The sequence below is a fragment of the Dermochelys coriacea genome, chromosome 9 (assembly GCF_009764565.3).
Source record: "Dermochelys coriacea isolate rDerCor1 chromosome 9, rDerCor1.pri.v4, whole genome shotgun sequence".
In the NCBI taxonomy this organism is placed as follows: domain Eukaryota; kingdom Metazoa; phylum Chordata; order Testudines; family Dermochelyidae; genus Dermochelys; species Dermochelys coriacea.
The window spans coordinates 1,042,499-1,069,615 of NC_050076.1; the positions used below are offsets into that span (position 1 = coordinate 1,042,499).

Here is a 27,117-nt window from a genome sequence, read left to right on the forward strand (position 1 = left end):
AAGCAGTCATTTTGAGGGTGTGCTCAAGGATTACACCCCAGTCACTTCACTTGATCTATCCTCCCTGTCTTTCCTTGATCGCCTCCGCCCCTTCCAGTTGGCCTGGTCTTGGCTAACCTCAGACCGTTGGGTGCTGGAAGTAATATCCTCAGGTTACACCCTACAGTTCATAGACAGCCCTCCCTTCCAGCCCCCTTCCCCGTCCCTTTTCAGGGACTCTTCTCACGAGCAGCTGCTTGTCTAGGAGGTCGAAAATCTCCTGTGCCTGGGAGCAGTGGAGGAAGTACCTCAGGACATGAAGGGAAAGGGGTTCTATTTCCGCTGCTTCCTAATTCTGAAAGCAAAAGGGGGCTTCAGACGCATCTTGGACCTGTCTCGTCTCAGTAAGTCTCTCAAGAGGTTAGTTTCGCATGGTCTCCCTGGCTTCCATTATCCCCTCCCTGGATCCAGGAGACTGGTATGCCGCCCTCGACTAAGACGTGTATTTCCATTTTCCCGGGGCACAGACACTTTCTTAATTTTATGCTGGGCCAGCGCCATTTCCAATTCACAGCGATGCCCTTTGTGTCTCATCATCCCTGAGAGTGTTCACAAAGTGCATAGCGCCAGTGGCCACTCACCTTCGGCATTGGGGTGTTCAAATTTATCCGTACCTCGATGACTGGCTAATAAAGGGCCAGTCCTGGGATCAGGTGCAGTGGCGGCATCTCAATATGGTTTGTTCCACCTGTCGTGACCTGGGGCTGTTAATAAATAAGTCAATCGTATCCCCAGTGCAGTGCATAGAATTAATTGGAGCAGTCCTCGACTCTACTCAGACCAGAGCCTTCCGCCCTGAGGCTTGGTTCCAAGCCACGGCAGACCTCATCTCGTGCATGCAAGCCCACCCTCTCACCACTGCTCACATGTGCCTGCTATTGTTGGGACACGTGGCGGCCTGCACCTACGTGGTTTGGCACACGTGGCTCTGCCTTAGGCCTCTGCATGCATAGTTGGTGTCAGTCTACATCCCCAAGAGGCACAGAATGGATTGGGTGGTCAGGGTTCCTGACCATGTACTGTTGTCATTCACCTGGTGGCAGAATTCTATATCGGTAATTAAAGGAGTCCCCTTTGTGGCTCCATCCCGTTGGTGACCCCCGTCTCCGATGCATCAGACCTGAGGTGGGGAGTCCACCTAAGCAATCTTAGCATGCAAAGTCATTGGTCCAGTCGTGATTGCTGCCTACATATCAACGTTGGAGAGCTCAGAGGTTTGCCTGGCCTGCCAAGCCTTTCTGCCTCACAAAGAAAGCAAGGTGGTCCAGGTCCTAACAGACAATACAGCGACTATGTTCTATATCAACAAGTGAGGCGGAGCTAGATAGTCTGCCCTTTGTCAGGAAACCGTCAGGCACTGGGACTTCTGTCTGGAGCACGACATCCATCTCGTAGCAGCTCACCTCTCCAGGGCCAAGAACCCTGGGGAATGTTACGCCCACTCTTAGAATTCTGGAGTGCCTCCTCGCTGGCCCTGACACTGTCAGTTTTCTCTCTTGAGTTGCTGCCCAGGTGTGATCCTGATGTTCTTTTTTTTACTTCTTCTTTCCCCTAGAACTTTATTTCTGTTTGCAGAATATCCACCCTCCTTTTATCAATGAGGAATTCAGGGAGCTACTACTGCTAATGTCCTTTTAATAATGATTTACAGTTGCCAGATCTTGAAAACTAAATGACCACTTAAGATAACTACTCTTTTTTTTGGTGTGTCCTTGTTTCTCATCTTGAGCACCAGGAATAATTTACTCCTACTGACTTCTGGTTACCTATCATATTTTGTATATGCCAATTATTTTGATTTCACTTTCTGAATAGATATTCTTTCATAATTTTCTTTTTCTGACACAGGAATCTTAAGTTTCCTGGGACGACCATTATTTCTTTTAGTATGGTCACTAAAAGACCACTAACAAGTGGTCTTTCCCAAGCGTTTTTCATAGCCCAAGAGAGGGAGATAATGTTTGTTTTACTGTTTGCTTCCTCTCCATGCACCCATATGATTATTTATACAGCTTCTTCCTTTATCTATACTTAGAATTCTCTCCTGTGTCTCTTCTTTTCTGCTTACTAGTTTATATTCATCCCAGCAGATCTATCTACCCAGTCAGCCGATTTGTTGTTGCACCTTTTTGTGTGCATGTAATCATTACACTTCTGTCTGCCCATTTGCCTTTTTTTATTGTTTATATATTGCCATTGGGGGGTGGGTTGGGGTGTGTGTGGTGCTTCAGATGAACACAAGTTCTTGCTCCAAGGACCTTACTATGTAAACAACCCAAACTTATGAAAGATAATGTCAAGCCATATGGGGAGAGGAGAGGGACATTACATAAAACAAAACAAAGGGAAAAGAGGCACAAACTTGAAAACAGACTATATTTGCAGCTATATTCTTAGTACACTTGGTTCCTCATGTACCTGGGCATAGATATGTCCAAGAAAATGATCGTTTAGGGAGGTGCTGTTCTCTAGTTTACTTGTTAATTCCTAACACCTAGTTTTCATGACCTTCTGTCTACAGTTGTTTGTCACTGAGAATATGGATCAAAACTGTTTTCTCTTCAGTTTCAGCCTGATTCTGGTCCATTTGTCCTATATCTCCTACACGGCCAAAAATCATGAGACTTGGTCATCACTCAGGTGATCTGTTTCAGAACCTGGCTCAGCCATAGACTGTCCGTGTCCGTGTCCATGAGCAAGTCACTTAGTCTCTGTGCCTCAGTTTGCCATTTATAAAAATCAGATAGTAATATTTCGCTGCCTCACAGGGTTGTTTTGAGGACAAAATTAATGTTTGTGATATAATAATTTAGCTTAAGGGATCCATATAAGCCCTTAGATTAATATGCAAAGAAGAGTTGTGGAATACATTTAATATATTCTTTTAATGTACTTTTTTAACGACCATTTTAAGATGAGTATTCTGAATATAGTAAGGATTTATTGGTCAGGTGATTTTGCAAGAAAAATACAAGAGGCAAGTTAAGTTATCAAGTGCATGAGATCATTACAATTTGCCAAATTATTTCTGAAGTTTTACAGAAAACTAACATCATCACTCAGAAAACAAAATCCTAAATCTTTAGTAAGATACTGCAAACATTGTATAGCATCTTTGAGTTGTTAGCAGTATTAGCTCATTCTTGCCCTAATTTTCAAAGATGCTGACAGTTGTCTCAAGATTTGAAACATAATAAATGTAAGCAAATGTTCAAAAATTACTCATATACCTTCAGTAATTCCAAATTTTTGGAGCCATCCCTCACATACTTGAAACTTGGATTTCTTGCTAGGATCTACCAAATAGGAATGTGAGGAACAAGGGCTAAGTTACAGCTGGAATACCCAGGGAAGAGATGGTCTTTTATAACGGCTGATTACAACTACCACTACTGTAGGTTAAATATACATTTAAATTGCCTAAATATAGTTTGGAGTCAGATTTTTTTTTCAGTTGCTAGGTTTGCCATTACTTTGTTTATAGTGATGCCTTTAAAAAAGTTAGTATGAATATTCAATCTGTACAGAAATGTTATAGAATTTGAGGAATCCCCTGCATTTCAAGTTTGTATTGGCAATTTAAGAATGCGTGTAGAGAATCTTTGACTCTGTGTCCTTTCTTGTCTTGAGGTAAATTTTCAGATTGGTATGACATAGTATTTAGTGCAGAGGAATGGAAAGTAGTATGAGGAAACAATTGGGGTCATGCTGTTTTGCAGTGTAAATTTAGCTCTGGACTTGGTTTGGACACATAATCAAGGACAGGATTTTGTCATTTCCTAATCCCCTTAAATGTTAAAGTGAAGAGGTAAGAGCAGTGGGAAAAGGACAAAAGGGAGTTCACCACAATACCATTTACGTGTTAGCGGTCCCTCATTAAATGGAGCATGGCAATGGTGCTTTATTTACTTTTGTTACTCTAGAGCCAGCCTTTGAAGTTGAATGCGGCTACGCTGTAGTAAATGAAAAAGTGATTGCAGTAACTTCACCATAAAATTAGACATTTGAAGAAAACTGGAATTCATTAGATAATCTATAGCTAATTTTGCTTATCCATTTTATGCTATTGAACTGGTGTGGATATCCGTCTGAAGGAGACAGCTGCTAATCCAAGTCGTGCATCGGTGGTACATGCAGGAAACTTAACTCTTTACTAACGTGGTTTTTAAAGTGCAACTTGGCATTGATAAAACTTCAAACAGTGAAAACCTATTGTCCCCATCTGAGAAATAGAAAACGTACAGGCTGGTGGCTAGGGGTATCTCCACAGATGGCTCTTAATTTTGTACTCTTGTATACTGGCCAGCTGCCAGTGAAAGTATAGTCTTCTGAGCCTTTCACTTAATTGAAATAAATCTGAAGAAATTATGGTAGCATTTGGCTAGCTCTGCTTTCCTTGTGTACTGAGGTTCTATCTCTTCTTTCTAAGGAAATTCTCTGAAATTTGAGATGCATTGTTCCTGTAAAATTGACTCAACATTATATGTTGAATGTGAGCTTGAGGCCTCAGACAGGTGGCACCCATTGTGTTAGGCGTTGTACAAACATGCAAGGACTGACAGCTCCCGCCTCCCAAACCTTATAGTCTAAAACAAGACCTAACACCTGAGTGAGACAAGGAGATTGGAGTAACAAACTGGCCAGCCTTCCTGCATCAACTAGTGGGTGGGTATGGTCACTTTCATTTTGTTCTTTCAAAAAAACAAAAACCCTTTAAGTTTTTTTTTTTTTTTTTTCCATCATCTACCTTACTGCTCCTGCCCTCCATCTGCGGCCGTTCAGGGAAATTGACTCTACCACACTGCACCACGCTCGGTGGGTGGCTGCAGAGAAGAGAGAGAGAGATGGTCTTGAGTCTGCATTACAGAGTGAACATAAGATTGGCCAGACTGGGTCAGATCAAAGGTCCATCCAGCCCAGTATCCTGTCTACCGACAGTGGCCAATGCCAGGTGCACCAGAGGGAGTGAACTTAACAGGTAATGATCTAGTGATCTCTCTTGCCATCCATCTCCACCCTCTGACAAACAGAGGCTAGGGACACCATTCCTTATCCATCCTGGCTAATAGCCATTAATGGACTTAACCTCCATGAATTTATCCAGTTCTCTTTTAAACCCTGTTATAGTCTTAGCCCTCAAAACCTCCTCAGGGAAGGAGTTCCACAGGTTGACTGTGCGCTGAGTGAAGAACTTCCTTTTATTTGTTTTAAACCTGCTACCCATTAATTTCATTTGGTGGCCCCTAGTTCTTATTATGGGAACAAGTAAATAACTTTTCCTTATTCACTTTCTCCACACCACTCATGATTTTACATACCTCTATCATATCCCCCCTTAATCTCCTCTTTTTCAAGATGAAAAGTCCTAGCCTCTTTAATCCCTCCTCATATAAGGCCTGTTCCAAATCCCTAATCATTTTAGTTGCCCTTCTCTGAACCTTTTCTAATGCCAGTATATCTCTTTTTTGAGATGAGGGGATCACATCTGTACTCAATATTCAAGATGTGGGCGTACCATGGATTTATGTAAGGGCAATAAGATATTCTCCATCTTATTCTCTATCCCTTTTTTAAATGATTCCTAACATCCTGTTTGCTTTTTTGACTGCCGCTGCATACTCCTTGGACGTCTTCAGAGAACTATCCACGATGACTCCAAGATCTCTTTCCTGATTAGTTATAGCTAACTAAGCCCCCATCATGTTGTATGTATAATTGGGGTTATTTTTTCCAATGTGCATTACTTTAATTTATCCATATTAAATTTCATTTACCATTTTGTTGCCCAATCTTAGTTTTGAGAGATCTTTTTGAAGTTCTTCACAGTCTGCTTTGGTCTTAACTATCTTGAGCAGTGCAAGAGAAGAGGTCACTGATTTGCACCAGACATCCTGCTCCCTTCAACTGCTGCTCTGGTTTTGTTTTGCCTGCTTGGGTTTGACTCGCTCAGGAGGTTTACAAATGTTTTATGTTGCGTGAGTGAGAATCAAGACAGTAGAGTTGTTCCCTTAGTCCTAGTGGCAAACCAATCTGTTAGAGACTACAGTGGCTCAAAGCCCTAACCCCACATCCTGCTTCTTTCTAGAAATTCATTCACTAATGGACATGCATTCCTGGTACTCAGCTCTTGGTCTTGTTTTATGACTACTTCCCATGTTAGAGTTTTGACTAAGTATGGGGATTAAGTCTGAATTAGTTTTTATGAGGTTTAAATGATCCCTGCCCCAGATGCCTTATAGTGTAGAAAATGTGCCTGCTTTAGTTTGCATTGCCTTCCTTTGGGCAACTAAAATGAGAAATCAAATTTTTTGTTAGTATAATAGTCTGAGATGAGCTGTTCTTAGTGTGTTCTCTGATATCGCAATAATTCATTCTTTTCAAGTAGCTTGGAAATTGATATGCTGCTACTACTACATTCCTTGTGCAGGAAGGACAGCTCATTCCATTGTCTTTCCTAATATTAACACATTATGGGCCTGATCTTGCAAAACACACATGTATGAATGCAATTTTACTCAGATAAGTAATGTTACTGTGTTTTCAGGGTGGCACCCTCACCTGGCAAATGTACCAAAGAATTTATTTATTTATTTATTTATTTGCTATCTAAACATCTAAATACCTATTCAGTTCTTCCTTTCTGTTTGACCCTAATCCCAGCTCTCCTTTGAAAAACAAGTACCTACTGTAGAGACCAGATGAAAATGAATCCCTTATGAGCAGGAGGTGGAAGGGAGTGATGGATGACTCTGTCATACCTGAAATCCGGCACGTTCTGGTGCTGGAGAACACATTTTTTAGATTTAGAGAGAGTAGTGCTATAGATGTACCACATCCTGTGATGTGTTGAGAGCCTCCCATTGAAGCCACTGAGGGCAATCAGCAACACCTTACAGAACTGGACTCTAATAAACTTGCCAGGGTTTAGGACTTCTAGCTCTGTATTTCTTCGTCTCTGTGAACAAACGTGAATTGGAGGAAGAGCTACCAAAATTTGTAAGGAAAATGGAAAATTCCAGTGTACTAAAACAGAGCAAAAGGCTGGATCTTTAGGTGTTAAGTAAAATCATAGAACACTGTGTAAATGTAGGTGAAGAGGGGGTGAGACCAGGATGGTAGATTGTTGTGTAGCTTGAGAGCTATATTGCCGTAAGACAAGCACTGGTGCTTGACTTTGTCATGGATAAATAACTGAACAAAAGCATTTGACTTTATCTTCCTGAGGATTACAGCAGAAAATGGTGCAGTGTAGGCTTATCATTCTGAGAAGAGCAAGATTGAGAGAAGGAAGATGCTGGGTTTATACCAGAGAAAATAAATGAGCAGATTTTCATGATGCAGCTTTTATTGCTAGAAGTGGAAGGATTCAAAATCCCAAGCATTAGACTGAGCAATTCTAATATGGTGGTAAACTTTTTGCAAACCTCCCTTAATCTATAAAGCAGTTCTCAGTGCTGCATGTTTCAAGTACCAGTGAGCTTTTTCTAAATTAAATTTTAAACCTCTCAAAGGGGAGGTGGGATCACCACATAACTCACTCTGGTCATAAAGTAGGTTTTAGAAATGCCTTCTCCAAGCAGCTTGTACTAGCTCACATAAATATGGAAGAAAAACAGAAACTGACTAGACTTGACACGAGACCTAAAAGTGTGTCATCTGGTATTTTACTACAAAGACAGATACATTATACGTGATTTTTTTTTTCTGATTTTTTCTTTTAAAAAGGTGAAATTTTGACTGCTCATCGTCTAATTGTTTGTTGAATGATGATACAGGATGATTGGCACTGTCTGAGATGCACAATATAGACAGCCCCTGCCCCCCAAAGAATTTAAGCTTCAGTGTGTCACATGATTCCTCTCATCCTTTGGTGCTATCATCTTCAAATGTTTGTAGCCAGTCGTCATTTGCTCCCTTAGTCTTGTGGTTCCCAAACTTTAACAAACTGTGAACCCCTTTCACTAAAATGTCAAGTCTCGCGAACCCCTTCCTAAAAATGAATATTTCCAGGGATTTTCTCCTTTACTGGAATATAAATTATAAAAGCAGTGATCTTGGAAATATAAAATTTTGTTTTTATGATATGCTTATTACACATATGAAAACAGCAACACTCTTCCAAGATCTCACTTTAGTAGCTTGTATCACTTTGAATAAGCCTGTTATAAGACAAGGCTCCTATGTTTCATCAGTGGGTATCGGATGTGGAACAGCATGAAGGTATTTAAGAAGCCAACTCAGAGTTCCTCCTACACAAGCATTCAGGTCTTGAGCAGTCCAGGCAAACAATGCACATTACACCAAAGCTTAAACTTGTTCTTCATTATAATTTTAAAAACAATACCAGCTGCCTATTTATTTAATTTTAAAAACAGCAAAAAATATCCACCTCCCTTTCCATTTCTTATAAGTAGTCTTGAAGTTTAAATCTCCTCAGTGTGATAGATATGCTTGCTTTGATCTGCTTAGCTCTTGTGAAGTCCAGGGGCTCCGGGCTGCTGGTCCCATGCTGCCTGGGGTTCCTAGGGACAGCTCTGTCCGCCATTAGAGAATTTTTTCTCAGGAACCTCCTGTAACATTTCACAAACCCCCCAGGGGTTCTTGAACTCCAGTTTGGGAACCACTGCCTTAGTCATTGCTTAGCCAAGCTTATACATATGTAATATTTCTCATAAATCAATTCCACCAGCCCTTCTTTCCCAAACCAGCCAACTTGTCACTATTTTTCTGGTAGTGTGGCACGCATTCAATAAGCAAGGGATTAAGCATGTTGCCTCCTTTGTGTTCCATTATAACCCATACTAGTCTAAACTGTGTTCTTAAGCATTCAAGTCTGCATGAAACTGTGGACTCATGAAAGCTCTTAATATGAGCAACTGAGACCTCGTGCTAAATCAAGAGAATTTTTAAAATAAAAGATGAAGTGTATTGTCTATGTAAAGTCTTACTTTCCAATATATTGTTTTTAACTTTGCAGGGCTGCTTTGGAGGAAGTGGAAGGAGATGTGGCAGAATTAGAACTGAAACTTGAAAAGGTAAGATGCTTAAGTTGATTGTGTATACTTTGAAAACTTAAAAAAATTCAGATGAACAGGATCAAATAAACCTATTATTCTGCTTCTGATTCTCTGTGGCAACTGTTGCAGTGCTGATGTTCTGTTGCAATTAATGTTATGTTAGGATGTATCTGATACATTCAGCAGCATAGTTGTTCATTTTCTATAACCTGCTTTTTGTGTTAGGCACAGTCAAGGGGTTAAGTACTAAACCAGATTTGAGATAATAGTCTCAGCTGTAAATTTTGCATATAATGGTTTCAGAAGCAACAGAACTAAGGTTAAAAGTATCAGATTGTTGCTAAATCTGTTTAATAGACAAAAGGTGGGTTGTTGCTGAAAACAAGAGGAACTTTCCACAAGGTCACTTTAGCACTACTGTATCTCTGCTGTTGTCTTGAAGTGCAAGTTACCCATTTGAATTCCAGTGCTTGTCGTCACTAAGCATTTTGCAATTACATGTATTTTAAAAATAAATTGACTCCTCTTGGCCATCATATCACCTTTAACTGATTCTACTTTTACTGAGTTTTCGTGCTATTTTAATGTGAACCTTGCAAACAAGTACATTTTTCTTTGCATTATTTTAATCTAACTTTTTTAAAAAAGTGCCCAGTACTTCCCCTTCCCACCTGACCAGGATGTCTCCATTCACTGTTTCTCTTGATCTTCCAGTTCTTTCATACAGTAATAGGATAGTGTTTATAAAAGTATAATAGGAGAAAATCTTTCCTCTTACATGCATGGTGAGTAATATGCTCTTCTTTAAATCAGTTTCATATTGCTTCCTTCTGGTTTGTTACAAGTCTGAGATTCACACATAGTTGTAGATTAGAAACAACTGGCTCTAATAATGATACTTCAAAAGTATACTTTCTCTTTTTTTAACCTTTATTGGAACTGTAGAAGTTTCAGCTGCAGTCAAGTCAGAGAGAGCAAAAATAAATCAAGGTGATGTGAAAGCAACAACTAGGCATGAGTTGTAGAAATTTTGAGTTAATGGGGCAGGAGAAAAATAATACAGTAGACTTTTGGTTGCACTGAGTCCTTTTCATAGTTAAGAAACAGTCAAGGTGCATTACACAGTAATGTGTAAGATACTGATATTTCACTGACTCTGTAAGTAAATGGACCAGCCATTTTCCACAAAGCACAAGCTTACGTTCCACCTTGAAAATCGGAATGTGTCATTTAGAGTGCGTACATGAATTAAGATGCTGGAGTTATCACTATCAGAAACAGCATGATAGTGCAGTACTTCATCGATAAGACGATATTGGTAATAACCCAGCAATAAAATAGAATGACTAAATCCAAACTCCTTTGGGGAAGTGAAAGTGCTACCGCTGAACCATACTGATGGTGATCACTTGAAGTTGCCTTCTCTTTTTGAAGAAAGTGTGTGATATCTCGGTTAACTGAAGGGAATTTGTGCTAACCAATGGTGAGAAGAATAAACCTCTTAATGTCACAAGCACTCTAAACAATCTTTTGGAATGCTGGTGAGATCAGTCTATAACAGCTTGCGGTTAAGTGTTTTCATACAGCTTAGGACAAAATTAAGTAGCAATTTCTGAAATACTGAAGTCAAATCATTGGTTTCTAAAGTATTTGTTTTAGTTCAGGCTCTCTCCTATGCCTGGACTAAATCTGCTACAACAACTTGGCTTATCTAATGGGTCAAAATAACTACTGCACCTGTGTGTGATCGCTTGCTATGTACCTATAAAGGTTGTCTTTCACAGGAAATTAACTTTGAAATTCTGTGTAACAAAGTAACTGAAATATATTTTATTTACCATGATCATTTTTCCCCCCCCTCCCTTTAGCTAGTAAAGCTTTGCATTGCGATGATTGATACTGGTAAAGCTTTTTGTGCTGCCAACAAGCACTTCATGAATGGAATTCGAGACCTTGCACAGTATTCCAATAAGGACGTAATAGTTGAGGTAAGTGGTTTGAGGGTTAAATATTTAAAAGGAGGGAACATATAATTTAAGTGGGAGCAAGTGTTGGAGAAATCTTTCATTTACAGTATTACTCGTTCTTGCTACTTCTATACAAAAGTACTTAACCATCACTGGCACACCTGTCTTGATGAAGAGGCTTCATTCCAGGCCATGGCACAATCTCCTATTCAGTTTTGGGTTTTGACCTGCACTGGAGATTGGGTTGTGCCACATGCCTATGAAAAATATTCTGGGACAGGGTTCTCAACTTGGGGGGGTGCTGAACAGGAATGATGGTCACAATCACTGTGCCCCTTCCTATGTAGGGGGTTGGGTCCTGATATGGAAAAGCTAGAGAACCATTTGTCTAGGTTTGACTACAATAAACGACAAAACAGGTAGCATCAGTTTAGATCGTGGGTCTGAGGTAAAGCACTTATTGTAAATAAAATACTCTCCTGGCCTACCTTTGCACTGCACTGGGCCCATTTCAGCAGAGCCATAACTTCAAATTTCAAATGTTGTCTGGTACCAGTTAAGTTCTTTAGTCTGGTAAACTGGTATAACTTGTCGTAGAAAATATACAAATTTTGTTCTATGGAATTCTGCATAAAAAGTTCCTTTTTTCAAGTGTGACTTTTGTTTTTCTTCCTTCGCCCCCTTAATTTTTGACTTGCTATTTCAGTTAAGGGCTTGTCTACACATACAGCGCTGCAGCGACACCATTGCAGCTGTGCTGCTGTAGCACTGTAGTGAAGATGCTACTACACCGATGGGAGAGCTTCTCCGGTTGGCATAGTTAATCCACCTCCCCAAGAGGCAGCAGTTATGTTGGCTGGAGAAGCTTTCCCTTCAACATAGCATAAGAACATAAGAATGGCCATACTGGGTCAGACCAAAGGTCCATCCAGCCCAGTACCCTGTCTGCCAACAGTGGCCAATGCCAGGTGCACCAGAGGGAGTGAACTTAACAGGTAATGATCTAGTGATCTCTCTCTTGCCATCCATCTCCACCCTCTGACAAACAGAGGCTAGGGACACCATTCCTTATCCATCCTGGCTAATAGCCATTAATGGACTTAACCTCCATGAATTTATCCAGTTCTCTCTTAAACCGGGTTATAGTCTTAGCCTTCACAATCTCCTTAGGGAAGGAGTTCCACAGGTTGACTGTGCGCTGAGTGAAGAACTTCCTTTTATTTGTTTTAAACCTGCTACCCATTAATTTCATTTGGTGGCCCCTAATTCTTATATTATGGGAACAAGTAAATAACTTTTCCTTATTCACTTTCTCCACACCACTCATGATTTTACATACCTCTATCATATCCCACCATAATCTCCTCTTTTCCAAGCTGAAAAGTCCTCGCCTCTTTAATCTCTCCTCATATCAGACCCTTTCCAAACCTCTAATCATTTTAGTTGCTCTTCTCTGAATCTTTTCTAATGCCTAATGTATATGTTTTTTGAGATGAGACCACATCTGTACGTAGTATTCAAGATGTGGATGTACCATGGATTTATATAAGGGCAGTAAGATATTCTCCATCTTATTCTCTATCCCTTTTTAAAAGATTCCTAACATCCTGTTCACTTTTTTGACTGCCGCTGCACACTGCGTGGGCATCTTCAGAGAACTATCCACGATGACTCCAAGATCTTTTTCCTGATTAGTTGTAGCTGAATTAGTCCCCATCATGTTGTATGTATAGTTGGGGTTATTTTTTCTGATGTGCATTACTTTACATTTATCCACATTAAATTTAATTTACCATTTTGTTGCCCAGTCACTTAATTTTGTGAGATCTTTTTGAAGTTCTTCACAGTCTGCTTTGGTCTTAACTATCTTGAGCCGTTTAGTGTCGTCTGCATACTTTGCCACCTCACTGTTTACCTCTTTCTCCAGATCATTTATGAATAAGTTGAATAGGATTGGTCTTAAGACTGAATCTTGGGAACACCACTGGTAGCACTGTCTACACTGCAGGTTAGGATGGTATAACTTGCTCAGGAGTGTGGATTTTTTCATAGTGCTGAGCAATACAGTTATACTGATGTAAGTTTGTAGTGTAGACTTGGCAGACGTATTTTTCACTGAAAACTTGTAAAAATGTCGTGTGTGTGTGTGTTCAATATCAAGTTTACATCTAACTGAAAAATTCTCATTTTTTGTTTGAAAATTTTACTGAAAAATGCACATAAAATAAGTTTTCCATGGATCATTTGTAATTAATGAAATTTGAAAATGTTTGAATTCCATGTAGCTTTTTGTTTGCTAACCTCTGGATACAGTTGCTTGAAAAGGGCAAGGACCACTGCTTTATAACACATTTCATGGAGACATTGTAAAGGATACAGAAGTTCACCTGAGATACTGGTCTGTTGAACTATGCTGATTTGCAGCAGCTGGGGAATCATTCTTTTTTTTGTTTGACAATAGTTGATCCCTTTAACATAGTAAGCCTCTGAGTGTGGACCCTCCCCCTTATAAATTAAAAAAACTTTTTGTATATTTAACACCATTATAAATGTTGGAGGCAAAGCAGGGTTTGGGGTGGAGGTTGACAGCTCGTGACTCCTCATGTAATAACCTTGCGAACCCCGAGGGGTCCCGACCCCCAGTTTGAGAACCCTTGCTATACACTTTTTATGTTCTCAGTATAATGAAAAATCTATAGCCTTTTGAAGGCTTACTTTTTTGTGTTTCATATCTGATAGGATTTAGCTTTACCTACTTGTTTTCTTTCTTTACAGACCAGCTTGACAAAGTTTTCTGACAGCCTACAGGAAATGATCAATTATCACACAGTAAGTGTGGGTAATTGGAGGATGATTGTGACCACTTCACCTAAACAAACAGATTTTGCTAGCTAATGGTATATTATAATATTTATGGCCCTTAATTCTTAATGGATTTGAAATTTGTATGCCTTGATTGTGCTGATATTGCTGGAACTCAACTTTGCACCCTTTGATGCAGGTCTGGAAACTGTGGGATACTCCTCCCTTCTTAGCAGGCTTATGGGCAACAGAACCAATTTGTAGCCAGAGTTCTTTGCCAGACTGAGTCTTGCTTCCCCTCTCCATTGTTTGCTCAATGTTTCTGGCACAACAGAGATGATATAGCAGATGCAGTGTGTCTGTTCTTTGTGCAGCTTCCTTCTTTGGAGCTGTGACAGATCAGTCAAGAACAGAAAACAGAGAAAATGCCAAGTTTGAACACAGCAGTAGTTTGTACCATTGTGGACTCCATGTGGAAGTTCAAGTATGAGTAGAGAGGTTTTTTTCTATATTTGGCATGATTACAACTGTTGCTGGAATATTGTGTCCAGTTTTTGTGTTCATAATTCATGAAGGATGTTAATAAATTAGAGAAAGTTCAGAGAAGAGCCACAAGAATGATTGAAGGATTAGAAAATATGCTTTATAGTGATCTATTCAAGAGCTCAATCTATTTAGTTTTGTTTAACAAAGAGAAAGTTAAGGGGTGACCTGAAGTCTATAAAAAAAAAAAAACCCTACATGGGGAACAAATTTAATAATGGGTACATCAGTCTAGCAGAGACGGGTATAATAGGATCTAGTGGCTGCAAGTTGAAGCTAGACAAATTCAGATTGGAAATAAGGCATACATTTTAACTTTGAGGGTAATTAACCATTGGAACAACTTGCCAAGGGTTGTGGAGAATTCTCCATCATTAACAGTTTCAAAATCAAGATTGGATCTTTTTTCTAAAAGATCTACTCTAAGAATTATTTTGGGGAAGTTCTATGGCCTGTGTTTGACAGGAGGTCAGACTAGATTACAGCGTTTCTCAAATGCGGCCATCGTGCCCTCTTGTGGCCACAGCCTCCTGGGCTGTGATTGGAGGGTGAGGGGGGAAGCAGTGGCTCCTCCCTGGTGCTCCTGGATACACTGCCTTGGTGTTGGTTGCTGGGGCCACCATTGGGGTTGAGCCCTGCCCCCATCTGGAGACACTTGGAGCACAATGGTGGAGGAGCAGGCAGCCATGGGTACCTCACCTTCCTAGGGGCTGTGGGACTCGGGCTTTGTGGTTCAGCCCTGGGGTGGCGGGGCGGCAGGATCTGGCTCCGGCTTTGAGCTCTGTCCTCTGGCCACAAGGCTTTGGGCCCAGCCCCCTGCTGTCTCCCTGGCCCCAGCTGCCTCCCCGATCACCCATCCAGGGCTTAATTTGTCCCCAAAACTTGCCAGGGCTGAGTAAGTCTGCTGTGAATGTTAGTTAGTTAGTTAATATCACTTTTCACAACAGACTTACTAGCTAGCAATAAATACATTTTGAATTGGACATGTATATGTGCATGTTTTGTTTTTTCCCAAAGCTAATTAAGTATTTTAGGAAAAGTGTGAGAGAAGCCACCAGCAAAGGTTGCAGAGTAGCAGCCGTGTTAGTCTGTATTCGCAAAAAGAAAAGGAGTACTTGTGGCACCTTGGAGACTAACAAATTTATTAGAGCATAAGCTTTCGTGAGCTACAGCTCACTTCATCGGATGTGACTACCTAATTATTTGTTCTGAGAGCCCCAGGACTAGATGATCAGTCATCCATTCTGGCCTTGGAATCTAAAAATCTGTGAAGTTGCAGTGTCTAGGGACTCAGCAAGCTGTCATGGTTGCTGGCTGAGTATATCTCTCCCCATTCTCCTTGCTGCTGCTGGAAAGAAATCTTCAGGGGACATAAATTCTGCACATGTGCAGTGGCGCAGAATTCCCCTAGGGGTAATATTCCGTTCACTATCCCATTCTGAAGCATGTGCTGAGCTGTGCTGTCTTCACTATTGCTGTTACCCAGAGTAGCTGGATTTGAGCTAGCTTGGGTAGGTTAGCCTGTGCACACCTTTTACTGTGTAGACATGTCCATGGGGAGTCTAGACACTGCCTCCGTGGTGCAGAGACCATATCTCTGCTGCAGCTGGAAGGGAAAGCTGCAATATGCAAACAGCAAGACCTTCAGGAAGACTGACTTTTTACAAGCTGAAGGCTATGAGGGATGCTCCTGTTCTCCCCCTGAAAGGGTGGGGGGAACTCACTTTGTTAAATCTTTGGTCCTGATCACTCTTTTGTTGTCCTTGGAGACTTTCTCTGATGAGGCTAGGCAAATGGAATAAAGCATCATCTCAGATCTGGCAGTGTGAGAACAATTGTTACAGCTTCAGGCCAATAGCACCATTCTCAGACTACCATTGTAAATTGCTGTGTGCTTAAGAGGCACCTGGAGTCTCTGTAGATCTAATCAGATCTACCTGAAGGCAGTTTTTCAGTTCTTTCAGGAAATTATATAGACTTCTCATGATTTCTTTCTTGCAAAGCATTTTTTTATATTATTTAGGTGGAATTGCACACCAGTTTTCTACATGTCTATTAATCAGTAAAGCCTGATTTTTCTTCGAGATGTGGTGTTTGTCCATTCCAATCAGGTGTGTGCATGCACACATGCATGGTAGGCGGAAGATTTTTCTATAGCAGCATCCGTCAGGTCGGTCTGGGTGCCCCCTGGAGTTGCGCCTTCCTGGCACTCAATATAGAGCTCTGGCGACCCACCACCCCCTCCGGTCCTTCTTACCACCAGTGATGGTTAGCTGGAACTTCCCTGTGCTCTTGTCTCGACAAGCGCATTTAGCAGTGTTGTTATAGTCTCCATTAGATATCTGTTGTTCGTTAATAGTCAGTAGTTCATTAGTGTTAGATACGTTTCCATTGCGGGGGAAGTCCTCGCCTATGCTCTCCTGGCACCGGGGCATTCCAGGGTCTCTGGGCTTCAAAGCCTGTGGCAAGTGTATGCCCAGAAACGATCCTCACACCTCATGTCTAAGGTGCTTAGGGGAGGGCCATCAGAAGGGTCGTTGTGCCTTCCAAGACCTTCCAGCCCAGGACTTTAAAAGATAGAGAACAGCGCCTGAGTGTCCTGTTGATGGAGGCAGCACTCTGCCCGCAGCCCAACCCTGGGTTGACAGAGCCTGTGCAGAGTACCTCCTCCTTGGTGCGGAGCGCTCTGGCACAGTCAGCAAAGGCTCCGGTGCTGGGTAAGGATAAGGACTCATGGCACCATCCCGGCTCCACTCGCAGCTCACATTCTGCACACAGGCACTGTTCACAGTTGCCAGTGCTGCAAAAGAAGAGGTTGGAGAGTGGTCGCTCTCCCCCTTCTAGACCTAAGGATCCTGCCACTGTTAGAACCAAGTCAGGCCACACTAGTGTTGCTCCACTGTTGATGGTCGTGTTGACTCCTGCCCGCATAGAGGGGCGGTTGATTGCAGACCCTGCTCGCTTGCTGAGGCCAAGCCGTGAGCTGCACCTCCCTTCAAACGGAGCCGTTTGAGGTGGTCCAAGAACTGCTTCACTGCATGGCACTGTTTTCTCCATCCAGATGGGATAAGTTGCTGGCACCGGTCGTCCCCGGGCTCCTTCAAGGGGAAAGCCTGCTGTGATGCCTGCCGATCTCCGACTCCACCGCACCACTCCCCAGCACAGGAGCACACCCAGCCACGCCAATCCCTGAGCCCTCGGCGTGAAAGCACGGTGCCTAGAAATACTGCTTCCCTGTGGTCATCATTTTCAGACACCTCAGAGTCAGGCTTGGACCCCTATCGCTCCCAGAGAAGTAGGAGCAGACAGTTCCCATCAACTCGAGACTTGCACTCTTACCCAGCATAGTGGCCAGCCCAATGGCAGCCCCTGGTGCAATGGGCCTTTTGGACTTCCTGGGCCTTTCATCAAAGTCAAGGTCGCGGCCAAGGGCAACATCAGTGGCCTCGGCCTCATTTGTTCCCCTGCCAGAACCGCCAGCATCGGCAGGGTTGGGTATAGGCCCATTACCACCCTGTGCTACTATTTTAGCACCTCTGGTGCATCCAGCACCGGACCCAGAGGTCCCGGCGGCGATTCCAACATTCAGAATATCAGCACCGATGGCACTTTCAGCACTGGTGGTGCCTGTGTCGGTGTATGCCGCCCTACACTGAGGGTTGGAACACCATCTGAGTCAGCACTGGCCCAAAAAACCCACCCTTGAGGGACCCTTGAGGGTGGAAGGAAAGGAGCAGCCACCCCTCATGGGGGGGGTTCTCTTCATCCTCGCCAGATGAGGCATTGGGGGGCACAGCAAGAGCCCCGGCCTTGGAGGACAATAGGGTTCTGCAGCAATTGCTGCGGAGGGTTGCCCGGGCCTGGGCACTCAGGTGGAGGGGGTAGTGGAGGATGCAGATCCAATGGTGGACATCCTAGCCCCCTCCGGACCTGCTCTTATTGCCCCACCCTTCAGAAAGACCATCTGTCACACCACGAAAACTCTGTGGCAGACTCCAGCCCCGTTGCCCCCTGCCGCGAAGCGCAATGAAAGATACTACTTTGTGCCGTCCAAGGGTTACAAGCATTTAGACACTCATCCCACACCGGACTCTCTTGTGGCCAATGTTGCCAACCAATGTGAACATCAGGGCTTCACATATCCAATGAGTAGGCCATTGTCAGCAGTACTCCTACAACACCTTCTCGGTGATGGCCAAATTCATGAAGCTGCTCCCCTTGGATGCCTGTGCCAAGTTTTTGGCGTTGGTGGAGGAAGGGAGACTCATCTCATGGGTGTCTCGTAAGGTGGCACTTGATGGGGCAGATGTGGCCACTGGGGTTATGTTCACAGGAGTGGCTATGAGAAGGGACTCATGGCTCCAGGTTTCTGGGCTTCCCTAAAAGGTCCAGCAAACCATTCAGGACTTGCCTTTTGAGGGTGAGACTCCCTTCTCAATAAAAACTGACACAAGGCTTAACAGCCTTAAAGACTCCAGAGCCACCCTCAGGTCCCTGGGCCTCTATATGCCTTCAACGCAGCGGAGACACTTCGGTTCGCAGCCTCCTCAACGGTTTGGTCATCAGAACCACCAAGATAGCTCCAGAAGGAGAAATCGGAGCGTCGGGAGAAGGCCGCATCAACCCTCTGACCAGGGCTCGGGACAATCCAAGCTGCTTCCGGGGCCAAACCACCCTTTTGAAGGTGCGGTTGAGGACGGCGCACCAGAGCGAGATCTGGATCCACACCACCTAATGTTTTTGTCCCAGCTGTCCCCTTTCTACCATGCATGGTCCCGCGTTGCTTCAGACCGCTGGGTGCTCCGCACATTAGAGAGGGGATACTCCATCCAATTCTTTGCCCTCTCACCCGTCCCTCTTCAGCGACCCCTCTCACGAGCACCTCCTTAGATAGAAGGTGCAGTCACTCCTTTTGCTGGGGCAGTGGAAGAGGCTCATCAGGAGCAGTAGGGCAAGAAGGGCTTCTATTCCTGGTATTTCTTAATACCAAAAGCCAAAGGCGACCTCAGGCCCATCTTGGACCTGGAAGAACTCAACAAGTTCATAAAGAAACTCTCAGTTCTGTATGATCTCTTTGGCCTCCATCCCCTTGCTGGATCCAGCAGACTGGTATGCCACCCTCGACTTGAAGGACACGTATTTTCATATCGCAATTACTCAGCTCCACAGAAAGTAACTCAGGTTTGTGGTGAACAGTACCTGCTACCAATTCACAGTCCTTCTGTTTTGCCTGTCAGTAGCATCTCGAGTCTTCACCTAATACACGTGTGCCAATATCTATCTGCTGTGTGCATGCACAGATAAAGTATTTGAACATGTATTTGGCCAGCTTACTTTCACTTTCTGCTAGGTGCCCAATACCTGATTTACTAACACAAATTGTATGTAGCCAACTGTTAGTGTTGAAGTTCGAAAATATGACCCTGTAGTTGGAAAGGATCCTTGAAATGAAACCAGATCTCCAAGGATAGCCAATGATATTTGAGACGGATGCATACAATTCTATGTTTAGAATTACATTTGGTGGCTTATAGGGATAGCTCAGTGGTTTGAGCATTGGCCTGCTAAACCCAGGGTTGTGAGTTCAATCCTTGAGGGGGCCATTTAGCGAGGGGGCAAAAATTGGGGATTGATCCTGCTTTGAGCAGGGGGTTAGACAAGATGACCTCCTGAAGTCCCTTCCAACCCTGATATTCTATGACCTCTACAGTGTGGATGCTGGCTGGCTACTGTTGAGGAGCTGCTGGTAAGAGGCCCATAATATACTTACTCACAGTAGAAAACACTCTGCTAGGCTTACATATTCAGCCAAGTGAAAAATTTACTAGTGGTGCCCAACAATATCACTTATTGCCTGTAGTGGTCTATATACCTACCATTCAGGACTATCTATGAGGTCCTTAAGTGTCTACCTGGTAGCAAAAAGAAAAGGAGGACTTGTGGCATCTTAGAGACTAACAAATTTATTTGAGCATAATAGACTTTTTGGTCTCTAAGGTGCCACAAGTCCTCCTTTTCTTTTTGCGGATACAGACTAACACGGCTGCTACTCTGATACCTGGTAGCAATATCTGCTAACCTTTTGCCCATTCAGGATCACACAGTATTCATACCCCCAATGGTAGATAAATTGCTCGAACGCCTTATGCATGTGTTCTTCTCCCATTAGGGAGCCTCCCATACCTTGGGACCATAATGTAGGGCTGGAGAGATTGATGGGCCCGCCTTTTGAACCAGGTAAAGGGTCAGGCAGTATTGACCATGAGATTATCTATTTGGATTTCCAGTTGAATCAAACTGTTATGAATTGGCCGGTTTAGACCCACTGATAATGATTACAGTCCATTCCTCTGGTGCTCCAGCAGCTACTGCAGCTTGTTTGAGAAATGTACCAATCTTAGATCTGTAGTAAATTGGCAATGTGGGGTATGGTACATATATTTAAACTGCTACTCCCTGGTAGAGGCATCAAGATCTGATGCCAATTTTGGCACAGCTGTCCTTCAGTGATTGTTCAAATAGCACCCACCTCCTATCCTATAGATTACTACTTCTGAGTCGCCAAGAGAGGAGTGTACTTGGACAAGCACTCAAAGAAGAAATGGTTACCTTAGGGAAACTGTGGTTCTTAGAGATGTTGTCCATACATATTCTGCAACCTCCCCGTGGCTGCAGAGATTACTATCTGAATTGTGTACTGGCAAAGGAACTGAGATGTTTGTAGTCACCCCACCTTTTATGCTTTCGGGTGAGGTGCCCCAACAACAATGTGCTGGCCAAATGGATTCAGTCTTGAGTGCATGGGGCACGTGCACCAAGAATGAAATACGTAGGGACAAGATGTCGAAGAATCACAGTTAAGCAAAGTAACAGTTTGGAGAGTCAGGCCTTTGGCAGAATTAAAGGCTTTAGATGTTTTCTGGCCTAAAATAAAAGGACTTCAGTACTTCCAAATCCTTTATTGAACTAAATTTTTGTTTTTTTCCTCTTTCAGACCCTATTTGACCAAACCCAAAGATCAATTAAAACACAGCTTCAGATGTTCGTTAAAGAGTAAGTTAATTTTCATTTCAAATAAATTCACCTTTAACAAACTGTAAGGAAAAGTATCTCCACTAAGACCAACTAGGAAGAGAAATCGGCTTCTGAGAGAGGTTGAAGATATTTGGAAATCGTCAAGCCATAGCTTGCATAGCACCTCTTAAACTTGCCAAAAATAACCCAATGGCCCAATAGGGATTGGATTGGCATGGAGACATTTTCAGTCATTGTATTTTTTTAAATCATTGCTTTAAGTCATGCATTGAGTGTTTGTCAAACTAATCTGAAAAACTGTACTATTGCAACTTTAAAATACCATTTATAATTCAATTATAGATGCTTTTTTTAAATGTCACTACTGGGATGGTATCTTATTTTAATTTTACAAAACTACAATGGGCAAAAAAAAAAAAAAAAATTGAAAATAATGGCCCTGATCATGCAAACACTGAAACAGATATGTAACTTTACTCACCTGAGTAGTCCTATTGACTTCAATGGAACTATCAATATGTTTAAAGTTAAGCATGAGCATAAGTGTTTTCCATATGAGGAGCTTTTGTTCTCTCATTTATTCTAAAATTTTCTCTTGTAGGCCCTTATCCTGCAAACAGTTAAGCAGCTCCTTAACTCTGCACTGGGAGTAGTCTCAATGACTTCGGTGGGACTGTGCTCACAGTGCATAAAATTAAGTATGTGCATACATTTTTGAAGGATTGGGGCCTTAGTGTCATAAAATCTTTCACTTTAAAACAATACGTCAGAACTAACAACAAAGATTCATATTTAAGCACCTAAGGTTGGGATGTCAAAAGCACCTAAGTCACTTAGGAGCACAAGTCCCGTTAACTTCAGACTGCAAACCGTAATGGAAGAGTATGACCTGGTTGAAGCATTTCAGCTTTCTTGACATTTTGAAGCTTAATACATCAGAAGGTATTGCTGGTTTCAAACATAGCATGGACTGTTTCCTTACCAATTTTGTGTTTGAATTTGTGGTGGTATCACAGTAGAGATGTTGAACGAGATCATGGATTGTCTTTTTCATGATAGATGAACATTTAATGTGAATCTCAGCAGAAAAAAACCTGTTAAATCTGAAATTCTACTAGCAATTAGGAAACTATTTAAGGAAAATACAAAGCAACCCACCTTTTTTGTGTTTAATCAGATTTTTTTAATCATGATTATCATCTGCCCTGGGTTGGACTAGATGAATACACCAGTGTCTACAAGATGTATTCTTTTAAATTTCACTCCCTCACTTGTTCGGAAGAACAGAGCAGCCAGGACAGTCACACTTCTATCCTTCTTGTGCTGTAACTTGCACCTGATCCAGATATTTAAGGTGGAAAAGGGGAAATAATAAAAAGATCAAATATGATACCTGTAAATGGAACCATGTTAAAAACGTTTAAAATTTGGTATATTTTTAAATATTTCATGATCAACAAAATGAGCCTTCCAAGGATATTGCAATTCATCTCCCCTTTTGTTTAGCGATATTAGAAAATTTAAAGATGCAAAGAAGCAGTTTGAAAAAGTCAGTGAAGAAAAAGAAAATGCACTCGCAAAAAATGCTCAAGTTCAAAGAAATAAACAACACGAAGTAGAGGAGGCCACGAACATTCTCACTGCAACACGAAAATGCTTTCGGCACATAGCTCTGGATTATGTTCTTCAGGTAAGTGTAGTTTTTCAAGAGCAATGTGTTACCTCCTGGGGGTGTTCTGCACCAAAAAATTAAAAATTCTGCACACAATATTTTAATTTCTACAAATTTTATTGTCAAAATAACACTGTATAATCACACCAGTTTAAATTATTTTGGTAATTTATATCGAATACCTGTCAGCAAGTATGTGTGTAACAACACATACACAAACATTCCCTCCCCCCCCCCCCCCCCAGGAGTAGGGAGTTAAAGAAAACCCTATGACAACCCAGTTCCTCTTTCTCTGTAATGCCATGACAGGTCTGTATCGATCCATGGATGGATACAGACCCTGTGGTCATCAGCAGGGATTGAATCTGAAACCTTCAGCACCAAGGATTAAATTAATTCCTGTCCAGAGGCCCTGCACAAGATCTATGATCTGTGGACCACTTTACAATTAGAAATGAGGCTGCACCTACAGGCTAGACACTGTACAGATGTAATAAAAACATTCCCTGTCCTGAAGAATTAGTATAAGAACTAGTATAAGAGAAAAAATAAAGGTTTATTCAATAAATGAGAAGTGTAACATAACAAAGAACAGCACAAGCAGTAGTCATAGCATTCCAGCTGCCTAATCATTATCAAGGCTTTTTTTTGTTGGCATTATGTCGGAGGAGAGTTTTCAGAAGATGCTTAAGTGAACATAAGTGGTTCATAATGGTCAATATAGGGGTGAATTTAGTTCCTACCATGTGAGATAAAGGAGTACAGTAGAGTTACAAACACCAGGGTTATGAACTGACCAGTCAACCACATACCTCATTTGAAACCCGGAAGTATGCAGTCAGGCAGCAAAGACACGACCCCCTCATCTCTCCACGAAAATAACCACATACCTCATTTGGAATCCGGAAGTATGCAGTCGGGCAACAAAGACCCCCCGCCCCCGTGCCTATCCTTGTCCCCCCACCAAAATGAAGCAAGGCAAGGAAACTGTGCTTGTTTCCTTTAAGATGGTTAAAAGCAGAATTTTTCTTCATAGTAAAGTTTCAAGCTGTATTAAGTAAATGTCCAGTTGTAAACTTTGAAAGAACAACCATAACATTTTGTTCAGAATTATGAAAATTTGAGTTATGAACATGTCCATTCCTGAGGTGTTTGTAACTGTGAGATTCTTCTGTAACTTATTTGTCCGAAGCAGGCTCTTACTATTTTGGTACAGGCTTAGGAGAAGTGATCACATGAATTCAGCCATTTTTTGCACATTCTGTATTGGAATTATGTGCCTTTTGGAGTTCGTCTATTCTTGTGTACACTACAGTCCACTTAATAAAACTGCATTTATAGTGAAGGAAACTCCCAAATTTTCCACGTAATCCACCATGCAAACAATTCAAGTTATAGATGGACCTTTCTGCTTACAATGAAGCTTTTCTTCTGGGGAAAAAATGACTTCACTATGAAAGGACTCTACTGGAGTGTCTTTGTCGTTATATTTACTTGAGTTTAATTTGTATTTCAATATTTCTCTGAGTTCCCTTTTATTTTTTTATCCAGAAAAGTCATGTGTGTGTTTGTGTGTTGCAGAATGCTTTCCAAAGCATTGAATGTGTAGCTTTAAAATACCATCTGTTTTTGTTTACAGCTTCTGTAAAATTATTTTACTTGTTAGCATTAAACCGACATGCCAAGGAAGTGAATTCCACATTAATGTATGCCTCTGTTAAGTGAGGGTTTTTTGAGAAAATCTTTGTTGTGGCAGGTAATTAAAGCCACTGACGAGAAAGCAAGAAGAGGACTAGATACATGTGAAAAATCAGATATTGCACATAAAATAAGACAAGGGGAATGAATGTTACTTTCTTGAATAACCAATGAACACAAGTGGTTAGTGATGTCAGCTAACTTAATAGCATGATTGAGGTGGTGAAGATAAAATGTAATTAGCTTAATAGAATTCTTGCAAAGACTTTTAGACTCTGCTCCCAGAGGTGGGGACCCAGTCATCTTGCGTGACTTTAAAGTGTCTGACATGTTTTGGCACTACGTGAATAGATTTTAAGAACGTAACCCCTGAGATTTGTAAAATACTTTTTTCAATTAATAAAACTTTGTGAGCATCTTTTGGGAATTCTAGCATTGTAAGTTTCTTTTCTCTAACTGTAAATGGTGGTGGTAAATACAATTAGTTGAAGTCGTCTCTGTAATATTAAAAAAATTTCTATGAAGTCAGATTTTTGAATTCTGTTTTTCCCATATTTTAAGGTTACTTTATTTATTAACAGTTACACATAACCTGGATTATTGCAGTTTGCGTGGGGATTGGTGAATGAAGCAAGATGTTTTTTTTTCCTAGATTAATGTTCTTCAATCTAAGAGGAGATCAGAGATCTTAAAATCGGTAAGATCTTTACATTTTATGTGTAAAATGTCTGGTTAAATCTGAAATATAAAAAATAAACATTTGAGACTGCAAGTTGCTACCCTCTGATCAGCGACTTGTGTCACATGAATTTGTCTGTTTGCCTCCATGTTGCACAACCACCATCACAACTGGAACACTGGCTGGTGGTAGCAAGAGAGGCTAAGACTGGGTGGACATGTGAACTACACTCTGTCACTATGCCTGCACTGCAATCGGAGGTGGGATTGCAGAGCATGTAGGCACACGCATGCTAACTTTAATTTAGCAAGTGCAGCTAAAAATAGCAGTGAAGACATGATGGCTTGGGCTTGAGCACAGACTGTACAAATCTGCCCAGAAACCTGGATATGTATTTGTGCTAGCTGCGCCAAGATCCACGCCACCACGTCGTCACTGCTATTTCTAGTTGTGGTAGCTAGGTTAAATTTGTCCAGGTGTGCCCACCTGAGCTGAGCTGCACTTGCAGCTCTGACTGCAGTGTAGACGTACACTTAATGGTGATCCTTTTGTGTCAGGGTGGAGGAAATTGCTAAGGTTTTACTGCTATTGTGTATGCTGTACATGTTTTGTAGCGAAACTTGAGTAGTTTGGCCTCCAAGGCTTTCAATAAGGCATCCTTTGGGAAAGCTGCATTCACTTAAAAATTAATACTTCTCCAAATCTGTTTTCAAGATTGAGTCTCTCATTTCTTTAAAATGGCACATTTTTACATGAAGGAAAATAGATTGGGACCATTTGAAGCTAATGTACATTTTTGCTTCAAATCTCATCTCTGTTGAGTGCCAGGTACATAACCGGAGACCGTGTCCTTGACTTTGTCCCTTTCAAATTCCATTTTCCATTCCTTCACATCCTTTTTTCATGAGATTGTATAATTCACTTAAACTGTGAGAGGTCGGGTCATTATTACAAATCAATATTTTTCTCTGTGCCTTTGGAATCCTGGATATCTTCCCTTCTTTTTTCTCACAATGTATGAAGACTGCTTGATGGTTTCTTCTCTTGTTTTTGGTGAGTTGTCTTGGAAGTCCCAGGGAAGCAGATTGTGAGCTATTTCAGCTGTAATTGTAGAAGTTATGAATCTTTAACAAGCAGATTCTGTACCTTCCAGTTGGTTTCTTAGGTGTTTGAGCTGCATATTTTTTAACAAAAGTTTTAAATAATCGGACTAAAACATGACCTCACCTGTCAATCAGGTTTTATAGGATAATTTTATTAGCCCGTTTATGAAAGATTTAACTTGGTAGGGTGATTCATTTCTGTCTTGACCCTCGTATAGTCATTTAGACCTGTGCAAAGTGACCACAGAGTGGGTGTAGAGCACTACCAAGGCAGAATGGTAGTATTTTGCACGCACTTTGCACTCGTGTATCTTCACGAAGTGCAGAGCAGTGGAGAATTAAGCCCTGTACTTCAAGCTTGTTTGCGAGAATTCATTCAGTGTGAGTTATGTACGTAAGATCTGATAACGCTCTATTTAAAACTCCTTTCTAACGTATACTTGTATTCTTTCTTTCTTCTAGATTTTATACTTTATGTATGCTCATCTGACCTTCTTTCATCAAGGCTATGATCTATTTAGCGAGCTTAAGCCATACATGAATGATCTTGGAGCACAGGTAA

At 41.6% G+C, this 27,117-nt stretch overlaps 1 protein-coding gene across 5 annotated transcripts in view; it reads left to right on the top strand.

The window, feature by feature from the left end:
* Positions 1–27,117, top strand: part of ACAP2 (ArfGAP with coiled-coil, ankyrin repeat and PH domains 2) — a 119,686-nt gene that overhangs the window by 8,387 nt on the left and 84,182 nt on the right. For 2 of the 5 annotated variants that reach the window (XM_038415405.2, XM_038415404.2), the window contains exons 2-8: positions 9,017–9,074; positions 10,925–11,044; positions 13,799–13,852; positions 21,363–21,421; positions 22,910–23,093; positions 25,426–25,470; positions 27,018–27,113. In XM_038415405.2, the coding sequence (XP_038271333.1) occupies positions 9,017–9,074; positions 10,925–11,044; positions 13,799–13,852; positions 21,363–21,421; positions 22,910–23,093; positions 25,426–25,470; positions 27,018–27,113 (616 nt within the window). Of the gene's footprint in view, positions 1–4,818; positions 5,018–9,016; positions 9,075–10,924; positions 11,045–13,798; positions 13,853–13,902; positions 13,921–21,362; positions 21,422–22,909; positions 23,094–25,425; positions 25,471–27,017; positions 27,114–27,117 lie in introns of those variants that run through there. The other 3 variants (XM_043492975.1, XM_043492976.1, XM_043492977.1) reach the window with 3 other exon arrangements.